At 37.4% G+C, this 23949-nt stretch overlaps 2 protein-coding genes across 2 annotated transcripts in view; both read right to left on the bottom strand.

The window, feature by feature from the left end:
- Positions 1 to 6879, bottom strand: part of kcnab1a (potassium voltage-gated channel subfamily A regulatory beta subunit 1a) — a 144490-nt gene extending 137611 nt beyond the window's left edge. Inside the window, exons 1-2 of the mRNA XM_042743818.1 lie at positions 6780 to 6879; positions 6098 to 6187 (exon numbers count right to left, since the gene is read on the bottom strand). Of these exons, the coding sequence (XP_042599752.1) occupies positions 6098 to 6165 (68 nt within the window). The 5' untranslated portion in view covers positions 6166 to 6187; positions 6780 to 6879. The remainder of the gene's footprint in view (positions 1 to 6097; positions 6188 to 6779) is intronic.
- A 5358-nt stretch (positions 6880 to 12237) lies between these two features.
- On the bottom strand, positions 12238 to 21895 carry LOC122140420 (vomeronasal type-2 receptor 1). Its single transcript, XM_042743978.1, has 6 exons — positions 21551 to 21895; positions 20594 to 20885; positions 18429 to 19238; positions 18121 to 18348; positions 13885 to 14008; positions 12238 to 13799 (listed from the first exon to the last, which is right to left on the bottom strand). Exons 1-6 carry the CDS (start codon positions 21835 to 21837, stop codon positions 12709 to 12711), a joined length of 2832 nt encoding a protein of 943 aa, XP_042599912.1. The 5' UTR covers positions 21838 to 21895; the 3' UTR covers positions 12238 to 12708.
- Between the last annotated feature and the right edge of the window lie 2054 nt (positions 21896 to 23949).

The following is a 23949-nucleotide window of genomic DNA, read 5'->3' as shown; positions in this document are numbered from 1 at the left end:
CTGATGTTATATAGTGATTTTGGAGCAAAACATGATATTAGTATCATAAATTGTCATGTTTAACGCTATGTTAAGCAAACATACTACTTATCCCTGTAGCCAGGAGTAACTGTTTTATAACTAATTTTGAAAAGTACATTCACGTATAAGATTATGTGGTTGTTTTTAAGAAGGGCAAATGTTTAAAAGAAAAGAAAGGGTTTAAAACAGTGTGAACTGAAAGTGCCGGTAAAAAATAATGTGGGGTCTGGGTAAGGTTGGGCATCGTTTGAATTTTTATGATTCTGATTCTTGTCAATTCCTAATTTCGATTCCAATAAGGTAAAAATAATAATAAATAAATAATAAATCTTCGATATCATTCACATTTATTCTAACTCTTATTGCTAAATATTTTCTTGTTAGCTGAATACTATGGATTTAAATCAACAGGCCAAAGAACACTTACACAAGGATGTGTGTGCAGCAGAGAAAACAGCCCGATAGTCTTCTTGACTTGAATGGTTAAAAATCACATTGAAAGTGTAGTTTGTTATAATAACAAAGCTGGACTCCAGGGACACATTCGGTAGGCTTGGTAATCCAAATTCTATTCCAATTCTGGAATAGGATGCTTTTAAGGTCAGAAATCATCTAGTTGTCATAAAATAAAAAATATTGATTCTTTTTATCAATTGCTTTGTGCGGTTGCCCCCTAATAGTCGACTAATCATTAGTCAACCAGAATTTTGACTTAGTCGACCAAAAGTTTTTAGTCGCTTAGTCACAGAAAAATAAAAAAAATCCACAGGCAAAGTCATGCAGTTTGTGACGGACAGATCGTTAATGGCTAGTCTATGGTAATACAGTAGCCTACATCAGGCAGGACATCAAAACACTCACCTATCATTCATCCACCACAAATATGGCTTATCATCTGAAATATGTAAGTATAAGCAACTTTACATGACCTCCCAATCTAATGTTAGGCTAACCTAACTATTGCGCTATTGAAGTGTCTGTGTGGAGTGTAGAAGCGCACTCAAGGACAGATGGAGGCGTCGGTGCGGTCACTTGCTCTTTAAATACTCCGTCATTTCTGGTCATAGATAAGATAAGAGTAATACATCTTTTGAATCTGTAAAGACTCTATTTATGTGCACTCACAATAACAACAAAACATTGCGCTTTTGTAAAATAATGAAAGCAAACCGGATGTACTGCAAACATAGGGGCATAGTCATCCTTTCAGAAATGAGGGGGACAAAAATGTAAAAAATAAATAAATAAATAAATAAAACCTTTTGTCTTTTGTCTAATTGACAGGCTTTATTTTTTCTTATGTATTTTAATTGGATAAGAAATCAAATACACTCCTGGATGATAACCAATAATTTGTGTACTATATATTTTTTTGTGTATTTTCCTAATGACAATTTTAGAATTGGTTTAAACAAACACATAATAAGGCAGAATAGTTTCCATACTGTATTAAATGTTATGTCAATTAGCATTGCATTATTCATACACTATATTATTTATTACCTCAAAATGACCTGAAATTACCTTTTTTAGCTACAGCAATAGCAGGATACCTCTGTCCATATTACGGATTTCCTGCACGTCATAAGTTATTACTTCTACTAGGCCATTTTGGACTTTCTGTGTGAGAGCGCCCTCCGGCTTCAAGTAAGAATGAAACATGCACTGCATGAGAGTGTTTAGTGCTCCATAATGTCCATATCATCTTGTTTTGGATATGAATAAATTGTCCAGTCATACGTAGACTAACTTGTTTATGTGCCCATGTGCACACATCCAAAGTACGCACACAGAAAAAAAGTGATTTTAAATGCATCTGATTGACAAATAAATCATGGTTGATCTATCAGCCAGATGCACATAAAATGCATGCTCTCTTATTTCAGTTTTGTTGTAAATGTTGAGGTTATTTTAGCTTCGTACATTTAGTTTAACTGCACTGTTAAAGAGGACGCTATTTACCATTTAACTGAACTATGTGCATGTATTTTAGACACTTACATTGTTCTTGCTCCATCCATGCAATAGCTCCATTCTTCTGTCAACCGAATGTAATATCTACTCAAGTAAAACTAAAAGTACCACAATTTAATTATACTCACTGTAACGAAAGTATTTGTAATTAGTTACTTTCCACCTTTATCCACTGGTGACCATTACGTCTGTGTACATCCATCAACATAGGTCACGACCTCTGCACCCGGTACTGCAGAGCTGACTCTGTTACAGTTGCTGTCCCATTGCTCAAATGCTATCACAAAGCATGTTACTATGACAGCAAACATAACATAGATCGCAAATACACTCACACATGCAAACAAAAACCAAACAGTCACCAGCTCTAGAAATGTATATGGCCCCAGAGACAAATCTAAAGAAAAAAATCTATTAAAGCTCCAGTCACTTTACCCATCATTCTGGAAAATCTATCTGTTATTTCTCCTGAGGCATTAAAAGTTGAACTTGAAACAAATAGAAGTGATGTGTGACTTAAAATTATTCAGTTTTCCAGAGGAATGGGTCTGAATGAGGATTTAGAAACCGGCTTTGGAATTTCAATGTAATGTAAAATTTTAATTTAATAAATAAAATGAAGAGAAATGTACTTAATTTTGTTAAAAGATATACAGAAGTTAGATGAAAAGGGATTTTATTTGCACAAGTTAAAGTTTGCTGCAACATACACAATTACTGCAGTCTGATTAGGTATTCTTATTTATTCCTTGATTTAAATATTTATATATATATATATATATATATATATATATACATATATATATATATATATATATATATATATATATATATATATATATACACACACAATACTTTTATTCAGCAAGGACAAATTAAATTGATCAAAAGTATAACTAAAGACTGTTACTTCTGCTCATAAAATATTAATGTTACAAATAAATAAAAAATAATTAAAACAATTAAGACAGCAAAAACTTATTTTTGCCATAAAGCACTATTAAATATCCACCAGATGTTTTCAGATATCTTAATGACAAATAAATATTGAAATCAAAGTTGGAATGTATTGATAATGCAATGAGCTAAAATCATACAAGTATACATTGCTGTAATTGCTGTAATTAGCCTAATTAGTCTAAATTTACAGACAAAGTTCATGTAAATTTGTGGTAAATTTGTAATTTTTTAAAAATGTGCCAGTTTAGCTATTCCGTCTGATTAGTTATTATAATTAAAGCTACAGTTCTGCATTCTGAATGTAGCACAACCTTGCACAGAACAGATGGCTATATGGTTTCATATCCTGCTATTTACACATATTAAAAGATGTTTTAATCCCCAGAGTAAAACTATACATCACTTTAACATTGTAATGAGCGAGACAGGAAATTATAGAAGGGACTACACATAATGGGAGAGGAGGAATGAAAGATAAATTACTGAGCAATAACTTAAGCCATGATAATGTAGAAAAAAGATAAAGACTGAATCACTGTTGGAGGAATTGCTGTTAGATCTTGATTTACGTTTGAATTAAGTGGTGCTAAACAGAAAATATTCTAGATTGAAAAGTGTTCTATTGAACACTGTCCCTGGACTCTGGCTCTGAGATCAATGCTTGCTTTTTGCTGTTTGGCATTGAAAAGACTGGTCGTGTTCTCTTCTTTAACACACAGATACTCGCACTGTACTGTCTGAGTAGGGGTCAAATAGGTTACTTACTCTGATATAATTCATCAAGCCAAATAATATTGAGTCATAGCCAGGAGAGCTTCAAATATAATTGTCTTGGTCCCAAGGGCTCTCATTCAGCCAAGTGATTTTACTTCAATTGTGAAGGCTGGAGATTAAAATGAAAGGGGGGAGAAATAATGGAATGATGACTGCCTCTTATCTAAAAGAGCCAAGGGAACAGCTTTATCTCTAGTGGATATGCAGAGCAGAAAAAACACAGTAGTTTCCATAATTAGTGCACATGAGGAGGCATCAGAGATGGTACGAGAAGGAGAAAGAAAAGGAACAAAGAATATGATTCTTTCTCCGTGTACACAAATGCTCAAAGTCCATTCTAGAATGGTAAACAGATTCTTCTCAGCTACTGTGTAACAAAGCTTTCCTGACAATATGGTGTCTAATTACTCCAGTATGCCATTCTAACCAGACAGAACAGCTGTTCACAGGCTCCACTTCTTTCCACACACAGTTTTAGATTCATTCTGCACCATTTCTCACCTTCATGCATGGTCCAAAATTAAAACTCACCAAGGATTTGGCTTGTAAATAAAACAGTTACTCACAGTTGGCTGGTAATTTTATTAATAACTGCAATTGCCAAAACATTATAAGCCAATGGATAGATTTGTAAGAAAGACAGTTTAACCTTTGCTGATTTAACTGAGCAAAACAACAATGTCATGATGTGATATTTCAGTCTTTTTAAACTAGGTATGCGATACTGTAAACTGGCTGATTTCTTGTTTGGCACCCTAGGCCTACACAACAAAAGGTGTAAACATTAAAATAAGCACATCAGACCTACAAAGTTATAGGCCACAGCATAGAGTACACATAACCCTAAACCAGTAGCCTATGTTAAAACACAAGTAGGCCTATGTTTAAAAAAAATCAGAAAGTAAAAGATCACACTCTAAAAAATGATGTACAGTACACTTACAAGGGCTGTGACTAGGCTTTCACAGTATTAGGTCCCTCATCAAGTAAACACATATGGGGAATCTGGGGGCATCTGGTCCATCTCCAAATGTTTCAATACAATTATGCCACTGATTTGTAAAGACTGACATCAATAGTCAAATGGCCAAAATTATATCAATAACAATTAACAGGTTACATTTTTAGGTGGTCTGCTTCAGTGATCATTAATGTCAAAATAATTGAATTGGCAGTCAAATCAAGGCTTTACTGAAGCCAATTTGAACAGCGAAAGAGTTCAAGGTAAGATGTACAGTAGCTAACATTTTAACACTTGTAAAAAGGTTTTATAATAGAAAAGTTTAACACCACACAATAATATCTAAAGATGTAAACTAGGCTACTCACCTACATGATTCGTGTAATTCATAATTGAATTTAATGAGAAAGGAAACATTAACATAGACATTTTCAGCATATTAGGCCATATTTTAAAACATACATCATGGAGATGTCTATTTGACGTTTGCATTTACATGTGCAAGATGTATTTTTTTGTGTTTGCTCATCTGCATTACGTCTATAGGATGTTCCCTATCAGATGTCAAATAGACGCTTATTAGAAGTCTTTAAGATGATTTAGAATGTATGTAAAACTGACATCTTACAGACATCTGACAGATGTTTGTACACAGCAGATGCTGTGCAGATCAGGTGATCTTTAAAAAGAACATCTTGTAGAAGTACATGTGCTATATATATATATATATATATATATATATATATATATATATATATATATAGTTTACAATAGAAAAAAATCAGTTTTGCTGTTTTTGGCTTGCAAATCAAAAACTGATGCTATAGAATAAGATCATGAAATTTTATGTGCGCTTCACCAGTTTTTCTTTTCCGTGTTTATTCTTCCAACGCTGTCATTGTGTTCTACAGCCTCAGTAATTCAATAGGATGTGTAACTGGTTAATGTAAAAGTCTTTGTTCTGTCAGTTTCTCTCAAAGAGAGAGGAAGGAGTGAAATGACTGCCATGCAGCTGTCAAATCACATCACTTCAACAACAATGAATGAAGAGTATGAGAAAATGACCATCATTGGGCAGCTCCTCCTGCTGGACAAAGACAGACATTTTTTTTAAAACACTAATCTACCATGACAGCAGTCTGAATGCAATTATCAGCTCTAGCTACTCCCATCTGTCTTTCTGTGGAATAAAAACATCTCAAAAGGTATCTAATGGACCAGATATCACCTTTCAGCACAAACACCAGAAAAATTAGCAAATGGCAACCTTTCAGAAATGCATATTGTTATAATGAATGCATAATCAAATACTTGATTGGATGTCCTAAATCAACAATATAAGAGTTCACTCAGTATTCAATTTGTTTTTTAGGTCTGATCACAATTCATCAAAAGGCTTTTTCTCACCTGTAGGGTACTTTTGAACTTCTGCGACATCTGTCACTGTCATCTGTCATATCTCGTTCTGCCTCCATTTTATCTAGATATTTAGCCCACCTGAAAAACATTTAATATACAACACTTGAGCAGACTGTTAATAGAGGTCTCTCAGAAGCTCTCAGCAGTTTCTGTCATCATAGAACAACACAAACTACTATGTTTAACTGCCCACCCAACAATCTGTTGATGATGATTATCTGCTTGGTAAATAGCGTGTCTTTGAGTGGTGTGCTTTTTTAAACTCTGATTCATTCCCACTCTGTCAGTTGATGGGACTTGAGCTTGATAGATGATCATTGAATTTATTTTTAACAGTCATCACAAAGTAAAGCTAAGGTGTCATTGAGATTAGCTGTTTTTTTATTATTATTATTATTATTATTTTGAACATCAGCAACATAATAACATGCATATCTTAAGTTGTCTCAAAAGTTGTCTCTGCCCACAGAGTATTCAGTAATCTGACATGTTGGAGTAGAAACCCCACAGATTCACCACGAACTGAAGGGCAATCCTTGACACAAATCCCTACCTCCAAAATAGTAGCAAGCACATGCATCCTAACACCTCCCACTGGATTGGATCCATTATTAATCTCACCCCTTTAATGAGTTGTTTACAAAGACCTGATGAATTATTAAAATCATACCTTGACAGGTCAGTTGGTTTGCGTTTATCAGTGCTCAGTGTTTTCAGTGGTCAGTCCAGAGTTGAATGGCCACTTGGCCTTTCTGCCAAGACCATATTCAAGTATTTTGTTTACACCACAGCCACAGTTACCAGGCACACACACATATAGACTACAAAGGTCTTCCTCAGGCACTCTGGGCTATTCCTCACTGAGGGTGTGTTGTTACACATCCAATTATAGAAAAAATATCATCACTCCACAAGGCATCTAGAGTGGCAAGTGGCATTAAGTGAACCATGCACACTCATACTGTCTCACATACCTTGTAAATATTGTTCATTCTTAGAATGCACAAACTTTGGTCTTTTTTTAAGATATAGTGGGGTTCAAAAGTCTAAGATCCTTCCGCACTCTTCAGCACTCATGGGTGCGTCTTTTCAAAGACGACTTTGTGTGGCAAACTCGACGTTATGTCTTTGTAAAGACGATGTGGGTCTTGCTATAGACAAGCGTATCACCTGGGTATTTCTGGATGTGGTCGTTACCTGGAACTGGGTGATGGTCACGATCGCTGCCTCACATGCCTGGGCATTTAGAATGCTGAGGTGGCATTTATGGATGAGTCATGTTCTCATTGCGGGAAGATGATCATCTCGGAGTCCTGGGCCAAGCTCTGTTTCCTCAAAGGGGCGGAGCTCCTCTGCCTCGATCTAGTTCTCGTCATGGTGGCAGTCAGGCGGGGGCTACTTCAGGCAGTTGCACGGGTGGTCTCAGAGTGACAGTGATGGCAAACCCTCCAGCAAACCAACCCCTCAGGGGACCATCGCTCCTCTTGCACTCTGCAACCAGTTGAGCTGCCAATGGAACATGCTGGGCCCTCTACAAGGACCATACCAGCAGTATCCTTTGGTGCTCCTCCCGACAACTGGATATTGATCGCTGCATCGGAGGGTGAGCTGGAGCTTTCTGGAAAGGAAGATTTGGCTGCGCTGCTGTCCCCCGGGACTGTAAAAATGTCTGAATCAGATCTGGAAATAATGGCTATGCTTTCCCGGGCCGCCGTAGGGATAGGGCTCGAGTGAAGATTCCCACCATGTCCCGAGCCCTCAAGGTTGGACGATTGGTTTTTTGGGGTGGTCCACGCTGGTTTTCAGCCCCCCCCCCAATCAGGAAGCTCTAAAAGACTTCCGAACCGCAGCTGATCTCGTGCTCCGAGCGACGAAGGTCACCGCGATTCTCTGGGTCAAGTAATGTCCACACTTGTGGTCCAGGAGCGTCACCTCTGGTTGTGCCTGGTCGACATGAGGGACGCTGACAAAGTTTGGTTCCCTGTGTCCCTGTGTCCCAGACCGGCCTTTTTGGCGACGCAGTCGAGAACATGGGCCAGCAGCTCTCGGCTGCACAGGAGCAGACCGAGGCAGTCCGACCTTTTGCCCGGCAGGCAGCTGCTGCCTCCACCCGTCTGCAGGCCGCAGCACCCCAGCCTGCTCATCGCCGATGGCGGCCCCCTGCATCTTCCCTCTGCTCCCATGCCACATCCACAGCAGCCTCAAGCACGCGGCGCCATGGAGCTGGGCATAGGCAGGCTGCCCTGCCCGTACAGGCCCCCGTCAACCTGGCGGTGAGCGGGTGACCCAGAGAGAGAAGGATGCTCCTCTCCCTTCCCCAGAGGAGGGCAGAGTGGAGAATCTGGTTTCCAAAAATCTCGACAGATGAGTGGTTTTCTCTGTCTCTGGGTCCCAAGAGGGCATGGAGAGTTGTGGACAGACCAACACCGGACCACACTCATCCTCCTCTCTCACCAGTGGGCATCAGCAGGCAGTTCAAGAGCGTCCTCAAAGGCCCTACTCACGCACCCTCTGCCAAACCATGGAACCAGGTAATTGTTGCACTGCACACTCAGACCCCTCTTCAGGTTCCTGCGTTCCACCTCGTTGCCCCACCGCATGTATGCCAGTGGTCCTGCAAGACCAGGGAGGATGAGGAGCAGGTCCTGCTCGTGGCGCCTTACTGGCCCGCTCAGACTTGGTTCCCGGAACTGATGCTCCTTGTGACAGCCCTTCCTTGGCAGATTCCTCTGAGGAAGGATCTACTGACTCAGAGATGGGGCACCCTGTGGCACCCGCATCCAGACTTCTGGATACTTCATGTCTGGTCCCTGGATGGGTCGCAGAGGGTTCTAGGTGACCTACCCCAAGAGGTAGTTGACACCATCACTACAGCAAGCGCACAATCTACAAGACACGCTTACGCCTTGTATTATCCTCCATCAAGAGGGTAGGGGAACTGCACACATTTTTGGTTGACGATTCATGCCTAGAGTTTGGGCTTCCAGGTAATCCTGAGGCCCCGGCCTAGCTATGTGCCCAAGGTTCCCACTACTCCCTTCAGGGATCAGGTGGTGAGCCTGCAAGCACTGTTCCTGGAGGAGGCAGACCCTGCCCTAGCTTTGCTTTGTCCTGCCCGGGCATTGAGATGCTATGTAGACAGGACACAAAGCTTCAGGACCTCAGACCAGCTCTTTGTCTGTCACAGAGGCCGGCAGAAGGGAATGCCATCTCTAAGTAGAGGATGGCCCACTGGATAGTGGATGCCATCACCTTGGCTTATCAGGCACAGGGTGTGCCCTGCCTGCTCAGGTTCCAAGCTCACTCTGCCAGAAGTGTTGCATCCTCCTGAGCGCTGGCTCGTGGCGCCTCGCTGAGAGATATTTGTAGAGCTGCGGGCTGGGCGACCCCCAACACGTTCGCTAGATTCTAAAGCCTTTGTGTGGAGCCGGTATCCTCCTGTGTTCTCACCTCAAATGGGTAAAAGCACTGAGAGGCCCCGGCTTCAAGTCAGCTTGCTAAAACTGCTCCAGAGAGTCCATATCATAGACCCTGTCAAGCTCCTCTGTTCCCTCAGCAGCCAGATGTGGCAGAGCATCCGGCACCAGGCCCTCACTCGATGAATTTGTGAGCACCGGTAGAGGGCTGGATTCCATATGAAGAGACCTAAGTGGATCCCATATGTCTACAGTCCACGGTATAGCCTCAGAGCCCATGTTTCCCCGGCAGACTCCTTCCTATCCAAGAAGGTTACAATCACCTCTAATCTTCCATATGCACCTAAACGGTTGTCCATATGTGCAAGTGCTTCTGAAATCACCTTCGGGAAGGATGGGGCTTCCGCAACGTTCCTGTTCCAATTAGTACGGGTACATTTTTCCAGTGTTATCCAGTCTTACTAAGTGGGTAGTGCCATAGCAGCAGTAGCTGGTCTTCTTGTGGTAAGCACTGGCCTGCGCCAAAAAGTAGGGGTGCAATAGAAGGGGCAGTAGCTATGGCCCTTTGGTAGGGATCCCAATTCATCGGTCATCTGACGTGACATCGAGAGTGACTGACTGAAAGGGAACATCTCGGTTACGCATGGTAACCATCGTTCCCTGAAGGAGGGAACAGAGACGTCATGTCCCGTCGCCATAGCTTCTGTACCACCGCTGAGTGGCCGGGTCACCGGATCACAGAAAAACCTGAATATGCACTGCACCAGCTGCCTACTTATACTCACCCTATTCTCAGCGACAGCTGGATGCAATAATCGTGTGCCAATGTGCATTGGCTCGTTTAATTTACTCTCGAAGTAGATTGGTCTCTCTAAGCGAGATCCCAATTCATCGGTCATCCAACGTGACGTCTCCGTTCCCTCGTACAGGGAATGAAGGTTACCATACATAACCGAGACGTTCTTTAGAGCAGGAACTGTTAAGAGTATGTGGGGGTTTAATCACCAAATTATTAAATATTAAAAATAAAGCACGTTGAAACAGGACTTAGGTAGTTTCTTGTAACTTTTATTTTATGAATAAGATAAAGCAAAGAGACAAAGCAATACACATTTTTATTAGTATTGTTTAAGAGCAACACAGTGAAGGCCTCAGTAGAGACCTGTTCAGAACTGGGTACCTCTAAACAGTTCACATTAGATGCAGTTTGTGCATGAATCCATGATGCTTCCCATATGTCTAAAACACATGCAGTTTAATCTAAATTTGAAAATTAATTTTCAAATCCACAAATAAATTAACATCATAGTTTACAGAATTTTCACAAAAATATACTTCATTGTTTTTTAGTAAAACTATTGCAATAATTATTTTATATAACAACTGAGAACAAATAGAAGTTTTATTTATTGTGTCATATCCATTGGAAAGAGATTTGTTTATGGACATTCAATGCTCCCACCTGCTGTCAGACATCAGTATTACATTTACCTCTTTATTTTTCATCCTTTTAAGACTAAAATTTGCCTCTAAAAACATCCCTGAGCACAAATTCCTGCTCATTTAAAGGGGTTGTATCATTTTCTTGTTCACTTCTCCTTATTTGTTTCTATTTTTCTGATGTATAGTGTATTTGTTGTTTAAACTACCAAAAATAAAATCACAAAAAAAGAAAACAATCAATTGTTTCATGATAATTTGAAATTAAATAAATGCATGTAGCATGAAATTTATTCATTAGTGTTGCACCTTTTGTCTTAATTTGGATATATATATATATATATATATATATATATATATATATGTATGTATGTATGTATGTATATATATATATATATATATATATATATATATATATATATATATATATATATATATATGTATATGAGTATAATCCGATCCATCAACATTTTATCATTCCATCAATAAAAACAAATTAAAATAAACAAACATTCCTAAAATTCCCATATAATACATTGAAACAACATTTAGATATTAAAAGTGCCATAGAATGCATTGATACAATATTTTAAATTGTTCTGTGATGTCCCCAGAGTGTTTATGTGAAGTTTACGAGTGCAGGGCTTCAAGAGCTCATGCTCGCGGGCATACCGGTATTATAGTTTAAATGGTGGTGACCGTGTTACTGATCATTCTGGTAACATGTGAAGGCAGCATTAGTGAAAAAAGGCAGAGACAATGGTAGATTTAGCAACATTAGCCTTACAGAAAGCCAAGAGGCTCTTTTGGAAAACAAAATATAAGGCATGATGCTTACTTTGTCTGGAGTCTGGACATTTGCACACGAAGTGACAGCTGAACTGACCCTCGTTTGTGAGGCAGTCCGGCGTATAATGTTAGCACAAACGTATAGGACTTTTCCATTTTTTTTCTGGGACATTTCCTTTGAAAATTAAATTTAACCACCTCAGCGGTCTATGAAGACTCCTATGTTCGTTGGTGCATCCCAACACATGACACTTTTAATGGCTCTTTGACGCTGACATTGTATCTCCAGCAGCTACAGCAAGAAAACAGTAATGGCGGACTGCTGTTTCTCACTCAGGGCTGTGTATATGCTAATAGGGCAGAGAGCATTGCAAATGGGCGGGACTTTCCCCGACTATGACATCATAGTAGTGAGAAATCTGGAACTGCTAGTGTGAAGAGACTGATTATGATTTATTAGAATTTATAAAACAATGAGTGGGTGGATTTTTACCATTATAGGATGGTTGTTTTCACACACTGCAGCCACACAACTGTGTTCAAACACCTTATAAAAATGATTTTTGCATTCTATGGCACCTTTAAAAGTGATTCAAGCAATGTACTTAATTTCACAAAGAGTTTACATGCAAGTTTTAAAGGTAAAACAGCAAAAAAAAAAAAAAAAAAAGACACTGCTGGGGTTAATAGATTATGAAATATGGTCATAAAAACTATGATTACAATCATGATAAATTAAGAAAAAAAAAGTTATTATAAGTAGACATCATGGGGGAAAAATTAGTAAAAAATTATGATACGACCCCCTTAAAGCCATTTACTGTTATTCCTATTATGTTGTAGATCTGACATCTGGCTAAATTTATATCAAAGATCCTTGAAATATGGCAAAGTCCAATATAATAAGACTTCTACATTCACAGTGACGCAGTAGATAGTTTTTATAGACTGGCTTCAGTCATCTAGAGACACAGTTGATATGGTGGTTCCATTAGCGTTAGCGGAGCTGCTGGTGGTGGAGAGCGATGCAGAGCTTCCGCTGGCGGCAGTGTCACGTGATTTGGCTCGGGGTATCATCAGTTCCTCTTTGTTCCTCTCTGGTTTGATAAGCAGCACATAGCACTTGGGGATGAAGACGCATGCAAGCAGACCGAAGCTGGAAGCCAAGATGGCGAAGATTTGCACCGCCACCATGAATTTCCCCCGTGTGCTCAGGTAGGCAGGCACGAAGGAGATCCAAACGATGAAAAACACCAGCATGCCGAAGGTCACGCTCTTGCCCTCGTTGAAGTGGTCTTCCAACTTACGTGCCACAAAAGCAAAAGCGAAAGTCAGCACAGCCAAAAGAATGTCATAAGCAAAGATGGAGCAGATGAAGATGATGTTTCCAGGGTCACACTCCAGGATTATCTTGATGTTCTGGGCGGCTGTGTTCTTCACAGGGTGTGGAGGCATCAGAATCAGCCACACGGTGCAACCCACCGCTTGGATCAGGGTGCACACTATCATTATTGCTCTCTGGTGCCTGGGATGTATGGGGTCTATATCATTCTTCTGAGGAATAGCTGGAGCGATGACGGCAGTGTCAGGACTCTGCTCATTAGCTGCTGCTGCTGCTTTGGCTGCCTTCATAGCAGCTTTGACAGCTTTTACAGCTCTGGCTCTCAGCATGAGCAGAGCAGATTTGCCCATTAGTGAGGAGAGGACCAGAGCAAAGCCTACAGCCAAGGCCACCTGGCTGGTCATGCACGACCATATCTGAGGCTCACCAAGGAAGGCAATGGAGCACAGGAAGGTTATCACTAAACCCAGCAGCAGGGAGAAGCTTAGCAGTGGGTCGTTGACATTCACCAAAGGTGTGTTAAGGTGCATCAATAAGATAATTGCAACTACAATAGTTGCTAAAGCCCCAAAAGCAGCAATGGCGATCAGTGTGATCCCAAGAGGTTCAGTGAAGTCCAGGAATTCAATGGTCTTTGGCACACACGTATCGTGATTGGCATTGGACCAGTAGTCTTCATCGCACTGGATACAGCCTCGTGCATCTGTTGGAAGTGTGTGAGTTGTTAAAATTGACTAAATGGTCAGTTAAAAATAACCAATTAAAAAAAATGTCATTTTTCCCATGACCTGTTGTGTTAGAGATCTCGCCATCTGCGCAGGGGATGCAGTCAAAGCAGCAGACTGGTTCTCCTTGCCGAATACCCATTCTGGTGCCGGGCTGGCATCGTTCACTGCACACAGATCGTGGTGTCTGTAACACAGACAGTACAGTAGAGAAACAACATTTTTTTTGTCAGTTTTTCATCTATAAGATTCCCACATGCAATAACGACAAACTATTTTACTAAAAGTTTACTTTTACTAAAGTGATCATGTTTATCGAGTACATTTAATATAAACTAAATTAAATGTACTCGATAAATATATATGAAATATTTATCAAATACATATTAACTATTAAGAGTAGATTAAATATTTAATGTTTTAATCAACATATAGATATTTGTTAAACATATACTAATACAGTAGGGAAACACAATATTTTTTGTTCTTCAGTTTTTCATCTATAAGATTCCACATACAATAACGACAAACTATTTTACCCAATATATTAATATAATATAAATTATATGCAATCGATAAATAGATATGAAATATTTATCAAATGTACTGTATATTGAATATTAAGAATAGATTAAATATTTAATGTTTAATCAACAAAGATATTTGTCAAACATTTATTAAATATAAAATATTAAATTCCGTATTCTCTCACTTTCTCTTTATATAATATATTAAATAATGTAATTGATAGATAGTCATGAAATATTTATAAAGTATATACCTTTAGATAGATAGATAGATATTAAATATTTTTTTAATATATATTATACAACTATTAAATCTAAACTATGTATCAAATATATATTAAAGGTGCTGTATGTAGGATTGAACAATGAACTACATACCAAATTCAAAATACAAAAAAATTGTATATTTCACCCTTCCACCCGCCCCCTCCTCCTCAGACTTGATGCACAAGCAGGTTGCCAGATTGATGACACCAACAGGAATGAGCACACTTGACAATGAATGAAATTAAATATGCTGTGTTTTCAACCAACTGGCAACCCGGGGTGCCAAAATACAATTGGGTAAACTGGCTTCACAAACCAAAACAGAGGGACATTCCGCCCGGAATGCACATTTTCAAAGGAGAATAACTGACTGTAGCATTGTTTTTCAGATAAACAAGTATGTTAACTTAGCATGTTTCTTAAATTTCTGCAAACATATGGTATTTTTATGCTTTAGTAGAGTCAAAAACTTACATACAGCACCTTTAAATATAAAATGCTGTAATGTGTGTGTGTGTGTGTGTGTGTGTGTGTGTGTGTGTGTGTGTGTGTGTGTGTGTGTGTGTGTGTGTATGTGTATACACAGACAGGTAGATAGATAGATAGATAGATAGATAGATAGATAGATAGATAGATAGATAGATAGATAGATAGATACTGTATATATATATATATATATATATATATATATATATATATATATATATATATATATTACAACATGTAATACTTATTAAATATTTATTAAATAAAGAAATGTAGATAGATATGAAATACGTATTAAATATATATTTTAAATGTTATATACATATACAGTACAGGTCAAAAGTTTGGAAACATTACTGTTTTTAATGTTTTTGAAAGAAGTTTCTTCTGCTCATCAAGCCTGCATTTATTTGATCAAAAATACAGAAAAAACAGTAATATTGTGAAATATTATTACAACTTAAAATAATAGTTTTCTATTTGAATATACTTTAAAAAAATAATTTATTCCTGTGATGCAAAACTGAATTTTCATCATCATTACTCCAGCCTTCAGTGTCACATGTAACATCCAGTCTATCACATGATCATTTAGAAATCATTCTAATATTCTGATTTATTATGAGTGTTGGAAACAGTTCTGCTGTCTAATATATTTGATGAATAAAAGGTTAAAAAGAACTGCATTTATTCAAAATAAAAAAAAAATTCTAATAATATATATTCTAATAATATATTTTCTTTACTATCACTTTTTATCAATTTAACACATCCTTGCTGAATAAAAGTATTGATTTTATTTTAAAAAAGAAAGAAAAAAATATTACTGACCCCAAATTACTGACCAGTATTGTTATTACAAAATATTTATATTTTAAAAACATAGCTTCTTTTTTATTTATTTTTTTTTTTTTTTACTTTTTATTCATCAAAGTATCCTAAAAAAGTATCACATGTTCTGAAAGAATATTAAGCTGCAGAACTGTTTCCAACTTTGATAATGAATCATCATATTAGAATGATTTATAAAGGATCATGTGATAATGATCCTAAAAATTCAGCTTTGCATCACATAAATAAATGATAATTTAAAGTATAATAAATTTAAAAACAATTATTTTAAATTGTAATAGTATATCACAATATTAAATTTTTTTCTGTACTTTTGATCAAATAAATGCAGGCTTGATGAGCAGAAGAAACTTCTTACATTACACATTTAAAAATAGAAATGTTTCCAAAATTTTGACCTGTACTGTATATATATATATATATATATATATATATATATATATACATATATATATATACATATATATAGACATATATATACATATATATATACACATATATACATATATATATATATATATACATTTATATACATATGTATGTGTATATATATATATATATATATATATATATATATAAATAAGGGTTGCATAGACTAGTCGAATGATCGACTACTTCAACCACTAGTCGGCGCTGTCAGAAATAATCGACTACTCTAGCATCCATTAACCATAATGCATGCACAGAGTTTGCAACTGCGACGTGAATTTTAGGATTACAATATTACGTGTAGCTGTTACTTTCTATGACTTTATCTAGGCCTATGTTGCATGTAAAATAAAAATATGTAATGTAATAATTAGGGGTGTGCCCGAAGCCGAATACCTTATTCGGAATGGCATGGATAATGGCTTCAAAAACAAATAACGGACAAGGATTAATTCTGCCTGAACATTCGGCTGAGGCTGGAACAGTCTGGTGTTTGCTAGATAACAGTTGAGCCAGGGGATCAGCGCAATATTATACACAGAACTAAAGTCATGCAATAGAGTGTGAAGTGAATAAGTGTAAACTTTATAAATGAAAAGAGAGCAAATCAAACACCGCATTGCTGTTGCCTCTCTGTGAATCTCTCAGAAATCAGAGCTTGGCAAGAGTAATATCACCTATAAAATAATACATCATACACATTCTATTATTTGTATATATTTGAAAGGCAATGATTTAAACTTTAGGCTATGATATGATACGAATGAATGGAATAAGCACAGCGCGCTCACCAATCAAACAGCCGCGTTGCGCATCTCAGTCTCTCAAAAACCAAACCAGTTCTCTCTCAAGAGTAGGCTAATAATCAACTTAGATACAGATACATTTTCTACCTGGCCTACATGTTTGCATCTTTATCTTTTGCTGGTTTGTGTGGCCCACGCACATTTGTTTAGTGAAGTAAAAAAAAAAAGAGTTCTGCGTAATGAAAATGTGCACATTGAATTAATTCAGTCCTGTTCAAATGATCCCTAAACGTTTATCTTGACATCTTTCTGCTTGCATGATAAATATATTTTTAGAAATTAATAATTATTTTAGTTTAACATGGCATACTTGTTCAGTGATAACTTTGAAAAAAAAGATAGTCAATAATGGTCTTATCAAGTAACTGTACGACGTTCTACCCAGTTTTATCCGAATGCAGATGATACGATGATACGAATAAGTTTGTGACTGTTACAGTTACAAATACAGATACAAATACTGACTGCTACATGAAAATGTAAATATGTAATGTCATAATTATAAAGTTTTGACAATTTACATATGTAATTGTTGCAATAGGCTATGAATTAATAAGCGTTTATTGATAAGAACTATTTCATGTCTTTTCATTTACAGTAGCATGAACCACGAGTAGTCGAGTAACTCGAGTATTTTTTAAATAAGAAATCGACTAGCAGAAATCAGTAGTCGTGCAACCCCTAATATATATATATATAAATATATATATATACAATACAAAAGAGATAGAAAACATTAAATGCTGTTATGAATAGATGGATATTGCATATTTATTCAATATATATTAATAATAAATGTTTGAACTGACAGCTTTTATTGAATATTTTAACTAATAAATATTATAATTGATTGACAGCCTTATTGTTAATATATATGCTCTATTTTATGACCATACTAAACTACACAGATCACTTAACATAACATTCTTCACCTCCAGAATATCATTGTTCCATATAATGGAGCCATTATTGATGATCAACCTCTCCTCAGGGGGTGCTGTGCTGTTGTAGTAACCAATGTTGGTATATGTAATCCCTCCTTCCGAATCACTCTGCCAATTTAAGAGTTCATAAAAGCCATCAACGTCGCCATTATTGAAGTATATCTCCTCTCCGGTGTGAGGAACAGTGTATCGGAGATTTTTCAAGTAGTACATCAGCTAAAAGGAAAACACATAATAGTTACAAATGAGACGACAAAAAATTTAAAAAAATTTAAAACTGTCAGTGTGTGTTGTACCTGCCAAGGCTCAAATTTTGTAATGTCAGCACATGTCTCATTCTCAAATGGGCCACTGCCGGGTTTACAGTCCTCTAGGTTATGGAGGGCATGTGCCACAGCATATACAGCCTTATACACGTTATATGTAATCCTCAACTGCGACACATCGGTGAAGGTATTATTTAACTTCTCCAGCATCTCTTCTCCAGTGCATCTCCTTATGCCTCTCAATACCTGCTTATAATTCATAGTACAGTTGAAGACTATTCCCCAAAACTCTTCTGTCAGAGTGTCATTGTATGGACTAACGCTAAGCAGATGCTCTTTCAGGCCAGGTATATCTGCACGCTTGACCGCAAACCCTATTGTACCTCCCAGGACAGGCAGTATGTCAGAGTGGCGGGAGATGGCGGCTGACGTGACCCAGGCCTCACTTGCGATCCAGGTGCGGTTGGTGACGTTGTTGCGCAGCAGTTCCCCCACTAGGGGGCTCAGATCCACGTCGGAGGAGAACACCACGATGATCTTAGCTGTGGAATCCAGCACTGTCTGCACAATACGCTCGATGGCTTCCGGGTTCCTGATCTTTGGGAGGGTTTCGGAGAAGGATATGCAAACTCCCGCCTCCTCCACCACCTCCTTAAACCTCTTGATGCCGTATTTCCCGTAATCATCTTCAGCCGCGATGGTACCCACCCAGGTCCAGCCAAAATGAAGCACTAGTTTGGCCATGGCCACAGACTGGTGCTCATCACTAGGGATGGTGCGGAGGAAGGTGGGGTACTGAAACCTGCTTTCGAGAACTGAGCATGAGGATGCGTAGCTCATCTAGGGGAGCGGGAAAACAAATTCAGCGCAGTTTAAATGCTCAGAGATGTATTTGTTGATGGATTTCTGATATAATCAAATAGTAATTAAAAGATGGAATAAATTGAACCTAAGTCAATGGAAAATCTTACAAGTCTTAAAAAATCTTGTTTAAAACATGTGCCAAGTTCTTAGAAATACTCAAGAAAAGTTTTAAATGAATGGTTCTAAAAATGTCATGTGGTATAACCATCAAGTAAATAGCAGTAATTTTTTGAAAGTGACTGAATGAGTCCCTTCAGTTCATCAAGCCTGCATTTATTTGTTCCAAAGTACAGCAAAAACAGTAAGATTTGTAATATTTTTACTATTTAAAATAATTGATTTCTATTTGAATACATTTTAAAATGTCATTTATTCCTGTGATTTCAAAGCTGATTTTTTTAGCATCATTACTCCAGTCACATGATCCTTCAGAAATCATTCTAATATTCTGATTTGCTGCTCAGAAAACATTTATTATTATTATTATTATTATTATTATTATTATTATGTTGAAAAAAAGAGTAGATATTTTTCAGGTTTCTTTGATGAATATAAAGTTCAGAATTAAGGCACTTGTCTGAAATAGAAATCTTTTGTAGTTTTGTAACATTATGAATGTCTTTATCATCACTTTTGATATATTTAGAATAGTTAGGAATAAATTACATTTTAAAATATACAGTATTCAAATAGAAAGAAGTTATTTTAAATAGTAAAAATATTCCACAATTATACTATTTTGTGAAAATTGATACATTTGTTTTTTCATTATACTCTAATGAATAGAAAACAGCATTTATTTGAAATTTGAAACAGTGGCTTTACTGTCACTTTTGTTTGATTTAATGCATCCATGTTTAATAAAAGTATTCATTTAAAAAAAAAAAAAAACTTATCCCAAACGTTTGAATGGTATTGCACACATAAAGACATACATACATAAATATAGACAGAAATATACATACATAAAAAAAAAATAACCACTTTTTACCAATTTACCAAAATGCCATTTCACATGCTTCCACTTGTTTGTTACACCACGATTAATTCCTTAATTTATTTAAATATAATTAATTTAAACAATAATAATATTTTTTTCAACCAATAACAACAAAAGATTATGTCTATTATAACTAAGTGAGTTTTTCTTTTCAAGGATTTCCTAAATTGAATGATGCTCTTCTCTTAAGATATCACAACTGTATACCCTTGACATTTTGTACTTTATGTAAAAATATATTCAAGTCATGGCTTTCTTTTATAGTAATATATAAGTAATAGATCTAGTAATAGATCCATTGCCTCAAATACAGTGGTAGTTGAAAAGGTACTTGTGGGAAATAGTAGAGTCCGAGTATCCTGGCTGTGGCTATGGACAGATCAGAGCCTCCAGCCCCCACCAGAGCAGAGAGAGGGGGTCCATCCCCGCAGCGGTAGTTGGGCACTGCCTCGTCCTGGCCTGTCAGGAAGGTGAGCGTTCCCTCGACGGCTTTGGAAATGGTGAAGCAGGAGTCATAGATGACGTAACCCAGCTCAGTTTCAGGTAAGATGTCAGTTCTGTCGTTGATCTCATTCAGGGCAAACAGCATGGTCTGAGCCCAGCGGAAAGTACGGAAGTTAAAGCTGAGTGGGAATTCACATGTTAGAATTTGATAGGGTCTCACAGACATAACTCACTAATAGTGCTAGCCTGTGTTTATTTCAATTTGTTCACTTGGGTTGCATGAGGGAAATGTTTATGTTTAATTCAAGTTACAATTTAATTCATTTGCTTTTATATATCTCGCCAGATTGTACTCAACAATCTTGTTGATGTTGCTCTTATTTCTAGAATCTAAATCTATTTATACCACGGCATGTAATACCAGCTGTCACCACTAGATGTCTCCAGGCAGGTTGATTAGTAGATCTCACCAAGGAGGACAATCTAAAACATAAAAGTAGTGGTCTCTCAGGAGGACAAGCTGTAATTATTCCTTGGACGACAGTTTGATTAATTTTGCATGACCAATGATTTTGTAAACTTTGCAGATGCAAAGTAAAAACGCAAGCAATGCAGTAATTAAGACAAATTAAGCATTTGAAATTAAGCCTCTTTTAATTTTAGAAGTATATCATTCTAATAACGACAAGCAAGTATGCACGTTTTGTTTGAGTGCACTATTGTTACAGTAGGCTACACATCATAAGATAGATAGAAACACTTTATTGCCCAATTCAAAAAATATTACGCAGTTCCTGGCGAGTTTTCGCTTGTATAATAATAAATATCAAATATAGCTTCTTACCCCTCACAATCTGAGGACTCTGGAGGGATCGTGGTGTTGCTGTCAGTGTCCGTTAGGCGCTGATGAACGGGAAACATACCGCCAATAACCACCGTCTTCTTCTCCACTTCCTTATAACCCTGCAGGTTGAATTTGGCCTTGAGTTTGCAGCTCCCTTCAGCAGCGGTGGGTTTGTAAAGGTAAGAGACTATATATAAAACCATCAAAAAGCGTCCTTTGGAGCTCAATCCAGTTAAATCCATTTTTAGAGTAGGAACATGTAAAAGACACGCTGCTTTGATGTGCATGTGTTTGGAGAGGAACGACAGACACTATGAATTACCAACGCCTGAGTTCCCATCAGCTCTTCTGGGATCTCTGAAGATTGCATAAGACAACTGATCAAAGCTGCTTTCAATGTGGATTCACACCAGGGGCAAAAAAAATAAAAAAAATAACCAGGGCTCAAGGTATTATGTAACAAAGTGGCAAAATGCCTATTTTTATAGTTATTATTATTGTTTTTTTATTTTTTTCAACATTAAAATCTTTGTCCATTTAGTAATGGGATTAGTACCACAGATGTATTTACTCAGACGTACATTATGATGAATCATGTAACTGTTTTAATGCCTTTGATGACAAAAAAAAAAGAAAAAAAAATCTAGGTTTAAAGGAATTGTTTTGATTTCGACATATTCTACTGTTGAAAATTATATATAGCCCAAAAATTTTAATTAAAAGTAACAATATAAAAGAAAAAATAAATAAAAAATCTACACATATTTATTTATTTATAATTTTACCAAGCCCAAATTTTTGAATGGTATGTAATGGTATGTAAGAAAAGGACAATATAAATCCAACATTTTGGGAGAAATGTCTTCACTTGAACTTAAAAACTTACTTTTTTATACAGTCTATGGGCTTTTCAAGGAAAAAAAATCCAGTGATTGCGCTGACGCCGCATGCGCACACACAGTTAAGCTTTGCTACCTTGACAATGCAGCCTGTTCTTGATCATAATAAAATACAGTCAGTCAAACATATGGTGAAAAAACAATGCTCAGTTTAAATATTTAGTAAAAAGACAGTATAAGTCAGCGGTTCTCAATTCCAGTCCTCACGCATCCCTGCTCTTCACATTTTGTATGTTTCTCTTATCGTTTCAGACATTTATTCTATTCGAACGTAAGTGCCCTGCGAAGTGGACATCACAGGAAATTCCAGTTGCCATGATTCCAGTTCGAAGCAACATATATGTTCCATTCAAAGTGCATTAAAGTGTGCGAGACGTGAATTTAAATTGTATTTATTTACAGAGGTATATAATGTCACACTTGTCCGAGTGTGAAGACCTTGCGCAGCGCAAATCTATGGATGAATGTTCCGAAGTGAACTAATCTTCAACAGATTTCCCCTGCTCAGGGAGTAGGGAGCAATGAACAGTGTTAAAAAAAAAAAAAAGTGAAAGTCGTGACATTTGCCAAGTATGGTAACCCATACTCGGAATTGGTGCTCTGCATTTAACCCATCCAAGTGCACACACACAGCAGTGAGAAGTGAACACACCGTGAACACACACCCGGAGCAGTGGGCAGCTATATCCAGCACCCAGGGAGCAACTGGGAACTGGTCAATCAGAACACAGTTCATGCACGGAGCTAACTTCTAACAAGCTGATTATCTGAATCAGGTGTGTTAACAAAGAGAGACATGCAAAACATGCTGAGCTGCAGGGTGCAATAACTGGAATTGAGAACCACTGGTATTGTTATTATAATCCGTAATTATGTCCCCAATGGATGCAAAAATTGCCTAGTTTATAATGGGTTTTAATGTTTTTGTCTCTGCGCTCTGGGACACACGACATCACAGTATAGTAAGGCCCTGTCCCAAATGGCACCCTAAACCCTCGCGGTCTTCCTCTGAGTCCGCACTTTCGTGACGTGATGCCGCTTAGACTGTCGGCAGAAGTGCAGATTGAGGGTGCATAACGGCCACAAAGGGGGCGCTCGCGAGCACCCTTCTGAATGCTAAAATGACAAATGGGACACTTATATAATGTCACACTTGTCCGTGAATTAGAGCCGTAAATTAATGTTCCTAAGTGAAGTAAACTTCAACATTTTACGATCTCGTGGACTTAATGGACACGCGCACGCAGCGGCCATTGTAAGTCCGTAAGATGCAAGTGCACATGAAGTGTTCAATTTGGGACAGGGCCTAAGGGATGTAACATTTTCGTCACATGCTTCAGGTATTTGGCCAATCACAACGCACTGGATAGCTGGCCAATCACAGCACACCTAGCTTTTCAGACCGATGAACTTTGTAAAAATCAACGTGTTTCAGAAACATGACATTTGTTTTTCTTTATTTTTGTTTCATTGCTGAATGAAATTTTTATATTAAAAACA

The sequence above is a fragment of the Cyprinus carpio genome, chromosome B18 (genome assembly GCF_018340385.1).
Source record: "Cyprinus carpio isolate SPL01 chromosome B18, ASM1834038v1, whole genome shotgun sequence".
NCBI lineage: Eukaryota > Metazoa > Chordata > Actinopteri > Cypriniformes > Cyprinidae > Cyprinus > Cyprinus carpio.
The sequence above is the reverse complement of the archived record's forward strand: the minus strand, read 5'-3'. Positions and strand labels throughout refer to the sequence as shown.

Excerpts from the sequence above, each read along its gene's own strand:
- LOC122140420 (XM_042743978.1), bottom strand. The coding sequence starts at position 21,837 with ATGCACATCAAAGCAGCGTGTCTTTTACATGTTCCTACTCTAAAAATG. Across the intron at positions 14,009-18,120 it reads GGAACAATGATATTCTGGAG|ACACCACGATCTGTGTGCAG; the intron begins GTGAAGAATGTT and ends TCTGTGTTACAG. Across the intron at positions 13,800-13,884 it reads CGAGATCTCTAACACAACAG|ATGCACGAGGCTGTATCCAG; the intron begins GTCATGGGAAAA and ends CACTTCCAACAG.